General features: G+C 38.6%; 1 protein-coding gene across 2 annotated transcripts in view; it reads right to left on the bottom strand.

Moving 5' to 3' along the window:
- Positions 1–394: 394 nt before the first annotated feature.
- kirrel1a (kirre like nephrin family adhesion molecule 1a) overlaps positions 395–17,455 on the bottom strand; it is a 35,576-nt gene continuing 18,515 nt past the window's right edge. The window contains exons 2-15 of one of the 2 annotated variants that reach the window (XM_056749479.1): positions 12,890–13,039; positions 11,693–11,842; positions 10,340–10,497; positions 10,020–10,170; positions 9,451–9,556; positions 9,133–9,281; positions 8,735–8,862; positions 8,426–8,552; positions 7,990–8,090; positions 5,454–5,670; positions 5,079–5,186; positions 4,735–4,862; positions 3,858–3,971; positions 395–3,741 (exon numbers count right to left, since the gene is read on the bottom strand). In XM_056749479.1, coding sequence (XP_056605457.1) covers positions 3,130–3,741; positions 3,858–3,971; positions 4,735–4,862; positions 5,079–5,186; positions 5,454–5,670; positions 7,990–8,090; positions 8,426–8,552; positions 8,735–8,862; positions 9,133–9,281; positions 9,451–9,556; positions 10,020–10,170; positions 10,340–10,497; positions 11,693–11,842; positions 12,890–13,039 — 2,399 coding nt within the window. In that variant the 3' untranslated portion in view covers positions 395–3,129. The remainder of the gene's footprint in view (positions 3,742–3,857; positions 3,972–4,734; positions 4,863–5,078; positions 5,187–5,453; positions 5,671–7,989; positions 8,091–8,425; positions 8,553–8,734; positions 8,863–9,132; positions 9,282–9,450; positions 9,557–10,019; positions 10,171–10,339; positions 10,498–11,692; positions 11,843–12,889; positions 13,040–17,455) is intronic. The other variant, XM_056749480.1, reaches the window with a different exon arrangement.

The following is a 17,455-nucleotide window of genomic DNA, read 5'->3' as shown; positions in this document are numbered from 1 at the left end:
TAAAGCTTTTTTTAAGTATATTGTAAAAATTGTTGGGCTGGAGGCAACTTTATGTACTGTATGTTGTCCATTATCTTAAGAATCAGTGAAATATGATAATTATTATATGTTTATATATTTTATGTTTGTACTATTGATGCAGTACTGACGTTTATTTTTCATTTTCGAAAGTTATACCATGTACTTTGATAAATATTGTATAATGGCACTGAAGGCTTATTGTATTCATGCACTTCAAGGTAACATACCTAGATCTAACTTTGAATTTCACATTGGAATCTCACTTAAGATGCCAAAATCCATCTGATTCTAAAGTTTGCTTTACAGGGGGCACTATTGACAACACAACAAGAATGTCTGCATGCTGTACATAAACCACATACTCAACCCGTCATTTATTCTTAGAAAAACAGTGCTTTTATTTCTGATATACTGTGAAAAAATAATTACGTAACATTTTTAAAAAATATTGGAAAAAATCAAAAGGAAATTAAAAAATCAATAACCTTTGTTGAACATCTGTCAACCGTTTTTCAGCTACCAAGAACAGTACAGTAAGGTCAACGCTTATTTTCTAAGACACAATTATACAGGAAACACACTCCTACCAGCAGAAGAAAAGTATTGGAGCAGGAACGTGAGAGTAAGTAAATGAACAGATTACATAAAGATTTTCATATACTTACTCATTTGCACTCACACACAAAGCACACATCCTCTACACACACTCCTATGGCCTTAAGCCGCTTTATAAAGTGAGGGAATATAAAAGTCATGTTTTCCTAAGGCCACTCTTTTTATATATATGTACTCCTTCATGTTTCTTTCCTGCCTTGGTGGAGCTTCAAGTTCTCAGATGGGGGATGCAAATACTGTCCAGTGAGTTGAGTCACATCTCCCTCAAGAGCCATGACACAAGTAATAAATCATCAGTGCCAAGTTTGAGTGCAGCTCAGTCAGATATTAAGATGTTTTGAATCCTTCTGAATTGCTCTTGGCATCGTAACGTCACACAGCCGAGCTACACACAACTCATCCTCTTTGCACCGTACCGAGTCCGAAAGTACCCCGGCAGTGGTGTGTGTCCATTTTCTTCCCGTGATTGGAAACACAACAATACTGCATTTAAAGAGTGCATCACATTGGATGAAGTAAAATAAAACTTTAAATTGGAATTACACATGGAAAATATTTACAGGGCTCATTTGTTTACAAAGCATCGAAACGCAGACAGAGACAAAACTATTTGTAGTAACTTCACTATTCCAAGAACTACTTGTGAGATTGTCTTCATCCTCGTGTTCTGATGACCCACATTGCTTTGAAAATGGCATCCTTCTGGCATCTGTTGAAGAAAGTTCATAGCCAAAGACCATCTCTGGTCCCTGTAAGGTCTTTTTTTGTAAATTGGTGGAATACTTCAAGTTAGTTTGTCTGTGTTTGGCACAAATATCAGGTGGTGAGTTTGTGTAAGTAAATGAAAAAGCCTTTCAAATATTTATAAAGTTAAACTTATGCTAGTGCTGTCTTTTAATATAAATCACTCCCACTCCTAATTAGTTCCAATTTGATGGTCATAATCTTTAAGACGAATGTGATAGCAGCCTGATCTCAGATCAGTAAGGGTGAGTTTGGATACCTAAGGCTGGATCATACAGTTTAGGACCCTCTCTGCTGTTCCCAACCCATGAACCACCCTGGGTCACTCACTACCTAATAGATTCACAAACAACAATAACAAACAAATCTGCATATTTTCTTGTTCGTTGAGGTGAATATCACCCAAATAAAGACTGACACTCTAACTTTGAACCTTTGGTCCAGAATCACTTACAGAAAAATGAAGAAAAAAATATTTTCGGTAAAATTAAAAAACATACGCTCTAGCCTAGTGTGCAAATGAGAGATAACATATTGATTATGGGGGTAATCTAAGAAAGAATATTGGTATGCAGTGCAAACAATGGCCCCACTACAAAAGCACCATGGAAAAGAGTGCTGCGTTCTTGTATACTTATATAGATTTATATATAATTAATTGTTCAGAACTATTGTTGATAGTATGATAGTTGTGAACTAAATGATCATTGATCATGTCTGAAAACTGTTTAGTGGCTTCCTCAAGTGGTCTCCATCATAAAGTTGTCATTTAAAGGGTAATATGGATTATTAAAAGTGCTTTTTTATATCGGGTTGGATTGAAATTTTTCGTGGAGGTGATTAGGAACTTGTTGTCATGCTTATAGATTATGGTACGGCTATTTAGTTGTTACACTGTAAATATGGTGACCTGTTAAGTGAGGTAGCTCAGCAAGTTGCTTAGCCAGGCAGATGCTGATTTACATGATTTTCACTCAAAACACTTCTATATGCATTGGTTCCAAAGAATATTAGCTACTATTGTCGCTCATGTGCTATTCAATACCTATGTCAAAACTTCATGTGAGAAGAAATTAAAAAAAGTGATTGGGAACATTACTATTTGTAGTAGTCCAAACATTTGAGACCACTATTCTTCTATTTTTCTTTTTACTATAAAAATGTTAATTGTAAATCTTATCAGCATAACAAAGTCAAAAATAAAAGTTACTTTCAAAATGTGTTAATATGAAGGTTATAAAGGGGCATGTGGAATTATGCCCTATTTTGCTGTAAAGACTGCATGTTAATGGTTTTGCACTCGCTGTGCATTGTGCAATTTGTCATTAAATGTTATGTTTAAGCTGTCGTGAGCGTTCGGAGAGAAATTGAGGAAGCCATTCAAGAAAATTAATCCGTGCGTATCTCTGCAGAGACCCCTGTCAGACTGTTAGCCTAAGAGGCATTCCCTTCATTCCTTATGAAGTACTATGCGATCATGCTTATTCGGAGCATTCACACTTTTGGACGAAAGATCTTAGATCTTGACTCTTATCTCTCCTGATTGTGACATTCGCCACCAGCTCCTGGAGCTGAGAAACAAATGCAAAGATCTCCTGCTCTGCATCCCGTTTTCATTTCTTGGTCTCTGTTCAGACTAAACTTTCTTTGTTTCATGTACCCTTCATTTATATCTATTTCTGCTCTTTGTATATGTGTAAGTGTGACTGTGTGTACATATATGGCCAACAATGGCATACCACTTCCTCCTTACACGTGCGTTTGCATCCTTTGTGTGTGTCGGTGGGAATAATCGGAATGCTGGGAAGTGTAGGAGAACCGTGTGGAACTTCCGTATTTCCCGAGTCCCGTCTCTGGGGTTCCGGAACCGCTTCCAGCGCCGACGCTCGGCCCCACCCCGTACATCTCGTACGCTGACCCACCTTCCAATGGGGCGAGGCTGGTTGGAGCAAAACCCATCCTAAACGTTGGATAGTGTGACGGGTAGCCGTAATTATCGTATCCTAGCTGAGGGGTAGAGTCCAAGAGGCTGCAGTCAGCTGGAAAGTCGCTCGTCTGTGGGCCAGAACTGGATGGGGGCTGCTGAGATTGCCCAGGGCGGGTGAAAGTGTTAAACTGGGCGTAGCTGTTATGCGAGAGTCTGGAGGGAGGACGAGGATCATAGCAGCCCACTCGTGACCCTGGGGCCAAGGTGCTCGGTGTTCCTGGACCTGCAGTAGGAGCTCCTGTGCTACCACTTACGACTGCAGCGCCTCCAGGCTGGGTGGAGGTGCGATAGTCAGAGTAGTGCATGGATCGGGAGGCTGGACGTCCCTCATCATGGGTTGATGCTCGCACATTGTAGTAGCCGTTTGTTGGGTCCTGTGAAAAACACATACATTTTCAGTGTACCTCTTGAATGCGAGCACACATTATTCAGGAAATTATTATAAACTTTGTTCTCTCCAACACCGGTAACTTTCATGTGAGTTATTCACCTTGAGCTCATAGTCCTGACGAGTGTCCAGCGTGTCGCTGCGCAGCTCCTGTTTGAGGTCTATGTCATCTTTAAAAGGCTGGGAGGAAGGAGAAAGGGTCACAGAAGGTAAAAACTAAACGACAAGAAAGCAACCAAGAAGGGGGAGATGGTAACATAAGAGGGAAATAGGGAAACCAACAGACCAAAAGAGGAAAAAGAAGGATTTGGAGGAGAGGGAGTTTGAGAGAGAAAGAGAATTAAATATCAGCTTTGCAAATATTATTTCAAAGGTAATGTATTGGAAGAAGTAAAAATGGTTAGTAAATATTTTTGTTAAATGTACCATGAGGTATCTTTACTCTTGTGATGTGTGTTAGGTGATATTTAGACAGAAATAATTTATTATGTTATGTGAAATCATTTTAGGGACAGTTAACGTAAATTGTTAATGTTATGCACACAACTTCAATGTTATCAGTGACAAGTTTCATAAGTCACAATTCCACTAATTCTACTAAAATATTGACAAGACAGTCACTAAACATGACGCAGTACAATTTAAGTTCAAGATTCTTTTTTGATACCACATCAATATTTTACAAGACCGTCCAGATGTCTTTGTTTAGCATTTTTTAGGATTGTTGACAAATCAATTAGGCTGTTGTGAGATACCAAACTGTTTTCTGAACCAGCATTTCTAGATTCAACTCCACACCCTTGAATGCAATACAAACTAAATAATAAAAACAAAAACTGTCTGTTTGGTTAAAGAAAAGCAATTACTTTATATGGGGGCTACATAGTTAATGTCATTTATTTTTTAGCTTGTCTTCGCAATCTCAAAGTCCCTCTACATCCTGCAGTTTTTTTCGCTGCTCTCTGTCAGAAGTACTCACTGAGTACATGGCTTTAACCATGCGTGTTGCCGTGGAGACGCTCCCCGAGTCTTCCTCCAGGCTGTGGGTTTCTTTGTTTATGGTCTCTACCTTGATATCTGGCTTGCCGAGCGTGACCCCTCGACGACCTGCAAAATAAACATCTCAGTACACATCTGATTTATGGCACCCCTAAACATGTGTTTTGACGTTTTTGTTGTCGTTTTTAAAATACATCTATTAATACAACTTATGCCTTGGGTTTTAATTTATAAAAAATATTGAATTAATTACCATTATAAATAAATTGTATAATTGAATTTCTTTCCTCAAAAAGATATTCTCTGTGTGTTTTGATAGCTTACTTCCTTTGCGTTGCCTGTATAAGAACAGCACTAATGCTAGTAAACACAGAAGAAGCAGAATAGAACAGCCTACAGTGCCGCCTGCAATGATCCCGACTGGCACTATTTCTAAAGTAAAAAAAACATACAGCAAAAGAGAAGAGTTAAAAACCACAACAGTGTGCAATGTTTATATATAATTTCAATTATTGGTAAATATAGATAAATACATCTTTAACATGGCTATAAAAGTAGCAAGTAATGCCAGTAGAGTAGAGAAGTATGCATGAACCCCTTTAAATGATTATGTATGTACATATGAATAAAACATTGAGTTCTCAGTTCTCATAGAGTTTTCAAGGAACTTTGACCCAGGTTTATTGCATGTAGCCTCACCAGTCTCTTCCAGCATGATGATCATGGTCCCAGGTCCAAATGAATTCCATGCTGTGCAGTTGTATGTAGACTGGAAGTCTGACTCCATGATGCTGTTGATGGTTAGGGTGGACAGAACAGCTCCACCCTGGGTGGTCAGTCTGCTTTGCTCCACTGTGTATCGTTCTGACAGGGTCCCCTTCTCTTTTTCCCACACATTCTCTTTCCACGCCCATACCTGGACACACACAGATTAACCATGAGCACAAATATTTCTCAAACATGAGCAAAACAAAAAATATAGCTTTAAGGTAAACAAAGTACAAAAAACAACAAAGAAGTATATATATACTTTGGATGCCAGTTGGCAGTGCAAAGTAATATGTTACTGATCCAGGTTCTGGTTTTCGAAAACTGGACTCTCAAAACCGCCAAATTTCCCATAGACTTAATGTTGGGACAAACTTTGACGGCTCATAACTCAAAGTAAGGATGTCGTTAAACTTGCGAGTTACCCAGTTTGAAGAGTCTGGCAGGCTGTATAAGAACATATATCACAATGGGGGGGTGTAAGAGCCCCCCAAAATTTCCTCTATACTTATAATGGGAGAGGAAATATGCCAATGTAGGGCGTTAAAGCTGTCCCGTGTTGAATATTTTAGCAGTACAACCACTTAAAGTCAAGGGGGTAGGCTCATTCGACTAAGGCAACCAATCAGTATCCCTGAAACTTCATTAAGCTACGAAGCCATGCCCATAGCAACAACACATGTTAATTTAGCAACCATTTAACAAGACCTAAAATTCAACATCACAACATCGTAGAGACTTGGGGGTTGGTTTGTTTCACTTGGGGCTTGAGGCATCATCAATTGGCTTCTGCCAAGCCACGCACATAGCAACCAAACAGGTTAGCCTAGCAACCATTTTGCAATACCTTTATCTCTGCATCGGAACTTCGTAGAGACACAGGGGTTGGTTCGTTTCACTCATAGGTTAAAGTATAATCAACTGACAGATACTAAGCCACGCCCATAGTAACCAAACAGGTTAGCCTAACAACCGTTTAGCAATACCCATATCTCTGCATCAGAACATCATAAAGACACAGGGGTTGGTTCGTTTCACTCACAGCATAGAGTATCATCAAATGACAGATGCTAAGCCACGCCCATAACAACCAAACACTTTAGCCTAGCAACCGTTTTGCAATACCTATATCTCTGCATTGGAACTTCGTAGAGACACAGGGGTTGGTTAGTTTCACTCATAGCTTTGAGTATCATCATCTGTAAAATGCTAAGCCACGCCCATAGCAACCAAACACTTTGGCCTAGCAACCATTTAGCAATACCTATATCTCTGCATCTGAAGATTATAGAGAAACGGGGGTTGGTTCGTTTCACTCATGGCTTGGAGTATCATACTAGCAACATGCTAATTATGCTAGCGAACATGCTATTCATGCTAACAACATTCTAAGCCGGGTTTCTACACACTGGTGTCACATTATTTATTCCATCATATTAGAAAAAGTTTAACAATAAAATCTTTTTTTTTTAATAAAATATTTCAAACTCTTCAGGACAGGCGTTGTCAAGCCAACATAAAGTTTGGACTTGAACTTAACAATCTAGTTGACATTGATAGTTAACTATAATAATTAACAATGAACATTTGTGCAGTTTTATCAAGCACCTGTTGCACTTATAGATTGCTGGCAGTGTCTCTAGCCTGACTTTCACAAGGCTTGTCAGGAGTTCTCATCTCTTATCATCTAAAAAATAATGTACATTGTAGTATAAGTTATCTCTCCCTTTCTCCCTCGAGTATTGATTCATCACACAAATTAACGTTTGTGAAGTTGGCTGGTTAGATACAATTTAATATGCCAATCCTTTTACAGTTATGTTAATGATAACAAATATGCTCGTTGTATAAAAGACTACGAGTTGGTTTTAAAATGGTGGTAAGAATGTATAATATACCGGCGAACAGTGTGCGCAATTGCGATCCCGGAACACTATCGCGAGGGATGGGGACTCCGCGTATAGCGTCGCATGAGCCTCGTCGGACTCATTTTCTGTAACACTTACTGCAGCTGTATGAAGGGACAGTCGCTTCAGGGGCAGGCTTACGATAACACTGATAGTGTCGATTAAATGCTTGCCTTTCATGAACTCCTTTGGTATCATATCTCCCGGTTGCACCAAAAGTCATTGCGTTGCACTTTTCCTACACAAAACGAAGTTGTGACGTATCCTCGCGCTTTTTAAGTGGGTATATGGACATTATTTTCTAGTGGGAAACGTTATACGGCGTATACCTGCGTATCACGTAGACTACACAACCGTCTCTAACCATTAGACCACGACTGCCCTACTAGGGGTATACATGGGGATTTGATCCATCTAATCTCATCAATGTCTATGAACAGTTATGATGTCCAAGTGATGTTATTAGGAGTGTTTAGTTATGTTTTAGCGAGAGGCTAAGGATAAGAAACTTAATGCAATTAACATGAACGCAATGTAACTTAATATCAAGGTGAACTTACAATTTTGTCTGGTGGAGGGGTGCTGGCAATATAACACTTGACTTCTCCCCTTTCGCCTCGAACTGCATACTGGACTGGTTCACTTGAGATAATGGGTGGTCCTGAACAAAGGGATAAATGCATTTTCAACACAAAATCCTGTATAAAGGCAACTACTTACTGTATATATGAAGGTGCCCAACGCTTAGTTAGAAGACTATGTAAGTTGATTTGGAAAAAGGCATCTGCCAAATGGAATGTAAATGTTGTACTAGACCGCAATGTAAAGTACATTACTGGTTCTTTTTTTTTCGTTTAGCTTCCTGATATTTATTTGGAGAATTAGTGGCAACCCAGTGTGAAAATCAAAACAAATCAAACTATATGTATATCTTTACAGTCAAAGAGTAAAATGTTCAAACCGAATGCCCATGTATTCCCCTTGTGCTGTACTGACCATTGACAGTGAGTGTGACCTCTGTCTCGCCCACTCCGATCCTGGGCACAATGGCCTTACAAACATACTGACCAGCATCTGCTTGACTTACTGACTTCAGATAAAGCTGGTTATTATTACTCAATACCTGGGTGAGAGAGGAGGGAGAGAGTTAGACAAAGAAAAAGAGACACTATTACATTGATGCACATTGATTTCATTGATGCTCATTCATTTCGTAAACGAGCCCCAATATGTGTATATCTTAGGAATGAAGGAAAAAATTGCAAATATAACAGAAAGGAAACTTGCTTCAGAAAGGATGCTCACCATGCTTGAACCCTTTTTAGTCCAGGTGAGTGTGAGCGGAGGATTTCCTGCCCACTTGCAGTTAAGAGTGACATCTGAATCCATATCCACTGTTACTGGTTTGGGCTCTACCACCAGGATAGGACCAACTGCATTTTGAAAAACAAACAAAGAAAAGGTTCTTCTTTAGTTTTATATGATGCTGTTTCAGAAAAAAATGGGGTGGAAAAATTGTTGCTAATTGCTTAAATCGGTTTGAAAATCAGTACGTTTGCATTTTTTATGATCAAATAATAAAATGGCTTTAATACTGGCCTAACAGATTTTTCAAACACATACTTAACAGCAGAATGTTTGTACAATCAATTAACATATTCCATTAAACTGCACAATTTAAAAATGTTTAGGCTTGTACTTACAGTGGACATCGACTAGTATACTGACGTTGGTGCTGCCCACAGCATTAAACACTTGGCAGGACACAGGCTCGGTGAAGAACGAGTGGTCAGCTTTAGTGACAAATACACTCTCTCTTGCACCCTGTATGACCACACCTCCCTTTGCCCACCTAGAAAAACCAAAAGCACCAAACAGACATTCAGGAGTAAATACATGGAGAAAGCCCCATGAAATACACATAGTGAGTCAGGGATACAAAACATTCCTGAAAAAAATAACATTTAATTTTTCATTGTGTACAGTTTCACAGCTGTTTCGTCACATTTAGTAAGACATACTTGTAGCCCATTATAGGTGGGTTTGCTGTAGCTTGGCATGTGAAGGTCACTCTTTCTCCCTCTAGTACAGAGCGAGGCTCAATTGATAATGTCACCACTGGTGGGTCTGCAGAAAACATTCAGAGTACATAACAGTTTCATAAGCAAAGCCACGAATAAAACATAAAAATGCACATGCATGTAGCTGGAATACACGTAGCTGCAGTTTAAGTTTAACAGTTTATTTGAGCAATCTTAGTTTTAAACATGTGCCATCGCTAGAAAGAGGTACAAAGGCAGCTGATTATCCTTTTTATTACCACAATCAATAATACATATTTACTATAATAAGTAAATACTATATATTATATTATTTAAGATAATGTATGGTTTTTTTTACAGCATGTTAAGTAGATCATCTCATTCACTTTTTCTATATCTTTACACAGACTCAAATATGCAATCTTGTTATCATCATCTGGTTCCGGACTATCAAGCCTCTACTGAGTGACACTTATTTTTCATGTTCTATATGAAATGTTGTATTAATTATAGAAAATAAAAACAGCTTTTGAAATGTCTATACTCACGGTGTACGTTGAGGGTGATAGTGGCCCGTTTGCCCATTGGCACAGCCAGGTTATTGGCCACACAGGTAAAGTTCTTCCCTGTGTCTGTGTCTATTGGAAGAATAGCCAGGAAGCTTCGTGTGGTAACTCGTTTCCTGTCTGGGAGCAGCTCCTAAAGAACAGGAATGTTAATCAAAATGAGAGATTTTTTGCTGATGGTGTGTACTTCTACAGTGAAGGTTACTGAGAATCCGCTGTAATGAAAATTTTCTTAGCGGAAGAGTGGATTGTACTGAAAAGAAGCTTAAACGTTAAAACATATCAGCGAGTCTGTATCTCACCGTGGTGCTGAAGGCCCCTTCTATTGGCAGCCCCTCTTTCTGCCACTCAATGACTGAGGCAGGTTTGGCTCCACGGGACACACAGCTCATGTTGTAAGGGACCCCTGCTGTGAGGAGGACCTCTGGGAAGCCCTCAATCACTGGATCATCGGGAGGAACTACAGACACAAACACGCCGAATCCATGACAGTTAGCAAACATCTCAGAGAAGTTACACCAGAGGTACCCATCTAAATCAAAAAATGTAATCATATCTTTAACATATCATTGTGTAGTAGAGTAGGCGGGGTGAGACCGTGGTTCGAGTCCGGTGAGTAATTGTGAATAAGCGCCAGCTGTGCGCACACCAGCTCGAATCACGTAGGAGATTGGGAGCATATAAAAGGAACGAGCGACCGGACCGTCAAAGAGAGAGGACCGGGCCCGAACATGTTTTACGTTTGTATTTATATTTGTGTTTATGTTTATGGTATTTCGCCGGCTGTTATTATTTATATTAAAACTTTATTTAAATGTCTGCCGGTTCCCGCCTCCTTCCTTCCCTTTTATGGAGATTTATTACACATTGCTTTCTAGAACATGATAGAAAACATACAATTATAAGAAACATACACAGAAAAGAAACAATAGCAATAAAATATAACAAGCAAACAAATATACTTGACCATCTGAGCCTTGTACAAGAATTCAAGAATTGATAAGGCCTATAGTTCACCCACAAAATCATTTACTCGTGTTATTCCTAAATTTCATGACTTCCTTTTGTCTTTATTTCTTTGGTCTTTTTTGTGACATTACAATGAATGAGGTCTGCAGCTTTTAAGCACTGTAAATGATCAGGAATGAGCTTATTCCAAGTCTTCTAAAGTAACATAGTAACTTTATAAGAGCAATTTAGATGAATCATTTGTGACTACTTGTGAACATCAGGGCAAAAAGAAAGATGTCAAAATTTGTTAATGAGTAACTGCTTCTGAGCTGCTATATGACGTCAGAAGACTTAAAAGACACTCAATTTTCAGGTGACACAAACTGATAAAATGTCTAAAATGAATGCCTACTTTGGATAGAAGTGCCAAATCCATAAATATTAATAAAATTTGGGCCACTTTTATCATACTTTTAATTCCACCTTTACGTTCTAAAAGAAGGTTAAAACATCCTGTCCCTGTTCATAGTAACTGCATGAAAAAGAGCTACCCATAAATCCCTCATTTGTTTTACTCAGAGGAAAAACAGTCATATGAAATGACAGTGAGTAAATAACTTCCTCTTTGGGTGAACTGATCCTTCAGCTACGCAGACTCTTTTTGGAGCCCCCTACCTAAGCAAACACACATTCATAGTACTCACTAAGAACAGTAAGTTTGGCACGTCTGGAGCGCAGCGCTGCCTCCGTTGCCTGGCATTCATAGAGAGAGTCATCTGAGAGTTCTGCAGGGGAGATCTCCAAATTATACTGCCCAACATCCACCAGCCTTAACACGCGATACCTCGGCCAGGCTGGAAGAAAAAACAAATACAGACTATAAGCTTTTTAACCATTTATCTAAGATAACTATTTATCTAAGTGAGGAGAGGAAAGAATAAGATTAATTATTAAATTAAACACAATGACATACTTATAAAGCATGCACAAAACTATACTTTTGCTTTTTTAAGAACAATTTTGTAATGCTATCAAAATTCAGTGCCAGGCTCGCACATAAGATCTGAAAATGTTTTCAAAAATGCGTTCTATTGTCTTTTGTCGCATCTTATATCGTCAAATATCTAGTGCACTTTTAAAAAATAGGATGCCATCCTCATTCTTAATACTTAGAAAACATGTGGTATGTTAAAGTTATATACAAAACACTAACCCTATGTAATGATGACCTACTAAGGATGCTCGTCTAGCTAGAAACACACAACATAGTGTCCTAGTGATGTTTTCCATCACTGGGTGGCAGTAGAGTTTGTTCTGTGAGACAGTATGATATATGTAAGCACTATGACATAAACATTTTCAGCTTCGGCTGCAAGAGAAATGACAAACATTCTGCTGTGAATTACATCATACATCCTAAACCACACACACCGCCTTTCTCTCTTACTACATTTCGATAGGCGTGTTTGTGTGTGTGTGCAGGTTTTATTCACATGCTTTTTGAAGCATCAATGTGTAAATACAACTACACACTAAGTCAAAGTAAGAAGGAGAGAGTTAGATAGAGAGACAACCACGAGAAGGATGAGAAATGTTTCTTATGCCATTTCACATGACATTTTTATAACAGAATCTGGCAAATTCAGCAAATGTAGTTTATCAGGTCCAAATTTATCTATTTATAATGGCAGAGGTTAAAAATAACACATCCTTCCCTCACTGTTCTCATGATAGTCCACAAGGAATGAGAAATGATGAGCGAGCTAATGGAGGAGAAAGTAAAAGACCAAAAGAGTCAGGACAAAAGTTGCACAGAAACATAAAAACACACAGACAGACAAATGAAAGAATAAATTTGAGTGAGCAAAGAAAGAAAGAAAGAAATGCTTTATATCACTGACCCCGGAGGTCTTCTCCGATGCCTAAGGCAAGTCCATCTTTGGTCCACTGCACAATGCCCGAATAGTTGAAGACCACACAGGACAGGACCACCCTCTGGCCCAAAACCACCGACTGGTCTGCAGGCTCCTGAGAGAACCGTGCCATCCGCACTGAAACAATGAATGGACTGTAAATGATACAATTTAAAAAATCGCATTAAAGTTTCATAGGTTCATAGGTTCATTCATATTTTTGTTTTTAATGTTTTTTGTAGGCAGTAATAAGATAATGTATAACAGGGATGAATCAAACTATAAACAAGAAGAATGAAAAGAAACAGATTTTCTCAAGCGTATTTCTGACACTCATACTTACGCATCACAAGAACAAATGGAATTCTTCATCAATTATGTAAAATCTGGTGCATTTCTGCATGTCTGCATTTTCAAATATATACACAAATGATATTTCAGAGCGACAGCAAAGGGCAAGATTTCTCAAGCATGAACGACTATGATACCACATAGCTTTGTGCATATACCTCACACAAAGCTTTTGTCTGGCTTTAGAATATTTATATTACACAAAAGTTTCTGATTTTTGGAGAAACTGTCTGCTAATGTCTGCTTGTTTGCAGCATGGACTTGCTAAACAAAGACAGTAAGTCCTACAGATTTAAAATGATATACGGGAGATAAAATTATTTTTTATTTTCTGATAAAAATCTCTCTACACAGTATAATGAACTATTTTTACAGTTAGAAAAGTGATAGTAAATGTAAACAGCAGTTGTCACAGTTAATAAGCAAAACGCTTTAACACTGATACACATCCATTGAGCATTTTTCACTATCATGAGGTATTTGATATATTAGTCGATGAAATACTCTGAAAGAAGGAACTCATCCCATGATACCAAATTCAACATTTCTTCCACCGCAAAACATCACATTCACCAGCATCACTCTCTTATTCTCTGACACACTGGAGGACATTTGATACTCCACAGACAAGCAAGAGTCTCCAGCTTGTAGAACTGACTTACAATGAAAGCTTTCATTCAAAGTCTGGGTTGTGTATCTTTATTTGGACTGAAATCAAGAATGTTGTGAATTAAGTGGAGAAAAAAAGATTAGCTTTTACATTCCTTTTTTCTTTAGTCAATGCTTTTCTTTCTCTCTCTCTCTCTTTCTTTCTTTCTTTCTTTTTTTCTTTATGTGATTAACGAGGTCATTTTCTACCTTCATTCTTGTCCTTCTCTGTTTTTTTCTTTCTTTTCTCTTTTTTAACTGCTCCTTTTCATTTGATTCCATGTTAACACCATTATGTTGCTAGTTTGCTAAAATTAACTAGCAGAGTCGTTGCTTGTGATATGTATTGTCATTTTTGCACAATTACTTCCAGTTTCTTTTTTTATAAATGTTTCTTTCCCCAGCCCTGCATTCCTTCTATTTCTGGGGCCTTCTTCTCTGGTTGGAGGGTGTTTGGAGACAGGCTGTCACATTCCATTTATCACATTAAATATCAGCCCTCTGGCCTATCTCTCTCTCTCTTTCTCTGTCTCTCTTTCTCTCTCTCTCTCTCTCTCTCTCTCTCTCTCCCTCTCTTCTCTCGTCCCTCCAGGATTCCTCTGTAGGTCCCCATCTCTTTTAGTTTCTTAACAACTGGCATATGCCTTTCCCCCACACCCCTAGAACCCTCCCCTTTTGATATTTATACAATATCTCTGAAACTTAATGAATTCAAACTAGAGGAAATATTCTCTAATGACAGTGAAAAACATATATTCTGTAGGACAATGCACAATATAATGTACTCTGATGCTGTATTTATTCTAAACTCTCTTTTTTTGTATTTACACTATGTTCTTTTTTGCCCCCTGTTGTGCAGGATAATGCAGAAAATACGCAGAAATGTAGTCCTATTGTGGTTAGAAACTCCACAAAAAAAACCATTGAAGTGTAAGGGCCATATGCTTGGACCATATTATTGAAACACTAGGTATTCACAAGCTGCTGGATTTTTGAAAATATCTAATATGCCAATATTTTCCAATTCATTTTTCATAAATGTTCTCACAAATATACAAAAGTTCCTATGCTGTATGACAGCTAGCTTTCAGGCTTTGAGTGTGGGCGCTCACATGTCAGAAGAAAAGCGTACAAGTAAACTTGTTTGAAAGTTTAAGAATTATAAATGCATGCAAACAATGAATCGTTTGATGACGAATAACTGGAATGAAAGATTTAAACGTTTAGATATAAAATATATCTTGTGGAGGAATTTTTTTATGCTTTTGCAAACTTGTGCTTTACAAACTAATGTAAGAAAACAGTGCATCCGCATTTTGTTATGTTACAGCATTAATCCAAAATGGATTCAATTCATTATTTTCTTCAAAATTCTTCAAACAATACCCCATGATGACAATGTGAAAGAATTTTGTTTGAAATCTTTGCAAATGTATTTAAAATAAAAAACAAAAAAGCACATGTACATAAGTATTCACAGCCTTTGCCATGACACTCAAAATTGAGCTCAGGTGCATCCTGTTTCCACTGATCTTCCTTGAGATGTTTCTACAACTTGATTGGAGTCCACCTGTGGTAAATTCAGTTGATTGGACATGATTTGGAAAGGCACAAACCTGTCTATACAAGGTCCCACAGTTAACAGTGCATGTCAGAGCACAAACCAAACCAAGCCATTAAATCCAAGGGATTTGTCTATAGTCTGCCATGACAGGATTGTATCGAAGCACAGATCTGGGTAAGGGTACAGAAAAATTTCTCCGCAGTAATGAAGGTCCCAATGAGCACAGTGGCCTCCATCATCCTTAAATGGAAGAAGTTTGGAACCACCAGGACTCTTCCTAGAGCTGGCCACCCGGCCAAACTGAGCGATTGGGGGAGAAGGGCCTTAGTCAGGGAGGTGACCAAGAACCCGATGGTCACTCTGACAGAGCTCCAGCATGTCTCTGTGGAGAGAGGAGAACCTTCCAGAAGAACAACTATCTCTGCAGCACTCCACCAATCAGGCCTGTATGGCAGAGTGGCCAGACAGAAGCCACTCCACAGTAAAAGGCACATGACAGCCTGCCTGGAGTTTGCCAAAACGCACTCTTAGACCATAAGAAACAAAATTCTCTGGTCTGATGAAACAAAGAGTGAACTCTTTGTCTGAAAGAAACCAGGCACCACTCGTCACGTGGCCAATACCATCCCTACAGTGAAGCATGGTGGTGGCAGCATCATCCTGTGGGGATGTATTTCAGCGGCAGGAACTGGGAGACTAGTCAGGATCGAGGGAAAGATGAAGGTAGCAATGTACAGAGACATCCTCGATGAAAACCTCCTCCAGAGCACTCTGGACCTCAGACTGGGACGAAGGTTCATCTTCCTAAGCACAATGACCCTGAGCACCCACCAAGATAACAAAGTGGCTACTGGGCTACCCTGTGAATGTCCTTGAGTGGCCCAGAATTGAACCTGTTTGAACATCTCTGGAGAGCTCTGAAAATGGCTGTTCACAGACGATCCCCATCAGGGGCGTAGCAAGCTTTTCAAAAGTGTGGGGGATGGATGTGGTTTGTTTGTTAACAATGAAAACGATGAATGTAATGACAGAACGGTACAATAGGTAAAACATACAAGATAAGCTATGAGTGATACTAGAAAAGTATAAAAACACATTCAGAACACATAAGATAAGTCAAAACTTTGTTGTTAAAATACATCACAGTAGACTTGCTAATGAATCAGAAATACTTTAATAATCTCAGGGGGAAAAGACAGTGGAAAGCTTGATAGTGAAACAGGACTGTGACTGCTAAAGTTTGCTTACTTGCACCTTGAAAAGGGGAGATATAAAAAAACACACACACAAAGCCTTTTCTCTGGTGGTATAAATAAATCTGTTTTTAAACATTAAAATAATATTAACTTTTCTTTCATAGTTGTTCAACAGGTACAGTCAAACATAATAGGTAAGTATCCACATAAGTATTCAGCTAAACAAAAAAAACAATGCTCAAAATATCAAAATCAATAAACCCATAAATACACTGCTAAACAAGGACAATTTGTCCCTCCTCCTAGTCAATTCACTGCCTTCTTCATCACAGTTACTTTATACATTACATGCCACATACATAACCGAATTTATCTAGCTTTGAACAATATCCCAATTGGCAATTAGCATTAGTCTAAAAACATAATATAATTCAGAAAATACTCGACATATCAACAAAACATAAACTAAACATCTTCCCAAACACATATCAAGGTTATTTAAAAACCTCAAAAGCATAAACACTCATTCAAAGTAACTGGAATAGGGAGGCGTAAATAACCATAACCGTTCCCGCCTCCTCAGCACGAGCTGACCGATCAATCTAAAACATCAAGAGAGGCGGGACTTGAGGCAGAACAGCCAATCTGTTTGAGTGGGAGGGGAGAGGAAGCAGCCGCATTGAGCGCAGACACAGAGCTGACAGAGAAACGGAGGAGCGACTGCTGTATTGCGTTTGTACAAAACTGCGGAAAACTGCAGAAAAAGTGCGGGTGTTTAACCCTCTCACCGGGGAA

The sequence above is a fragment of the Triplophysa dalaica genome, chromosome 1 (genome assembly GCF_015846415.1).
Source record: "Triplophysa dalaica isolate WHDGS20190420 chromosome 1, ASM1584641v1, whole genome shotgun sequence".
NCBI lineage: Eukaryota > Metazoa > Chordata > Actinopteri > Cypriniformes > Nemacheilidae > Triplophysa > Triplophysa dalaica.
This window is presented reverse-complemented; position numbering and strand designations above follow the sequence as displayed.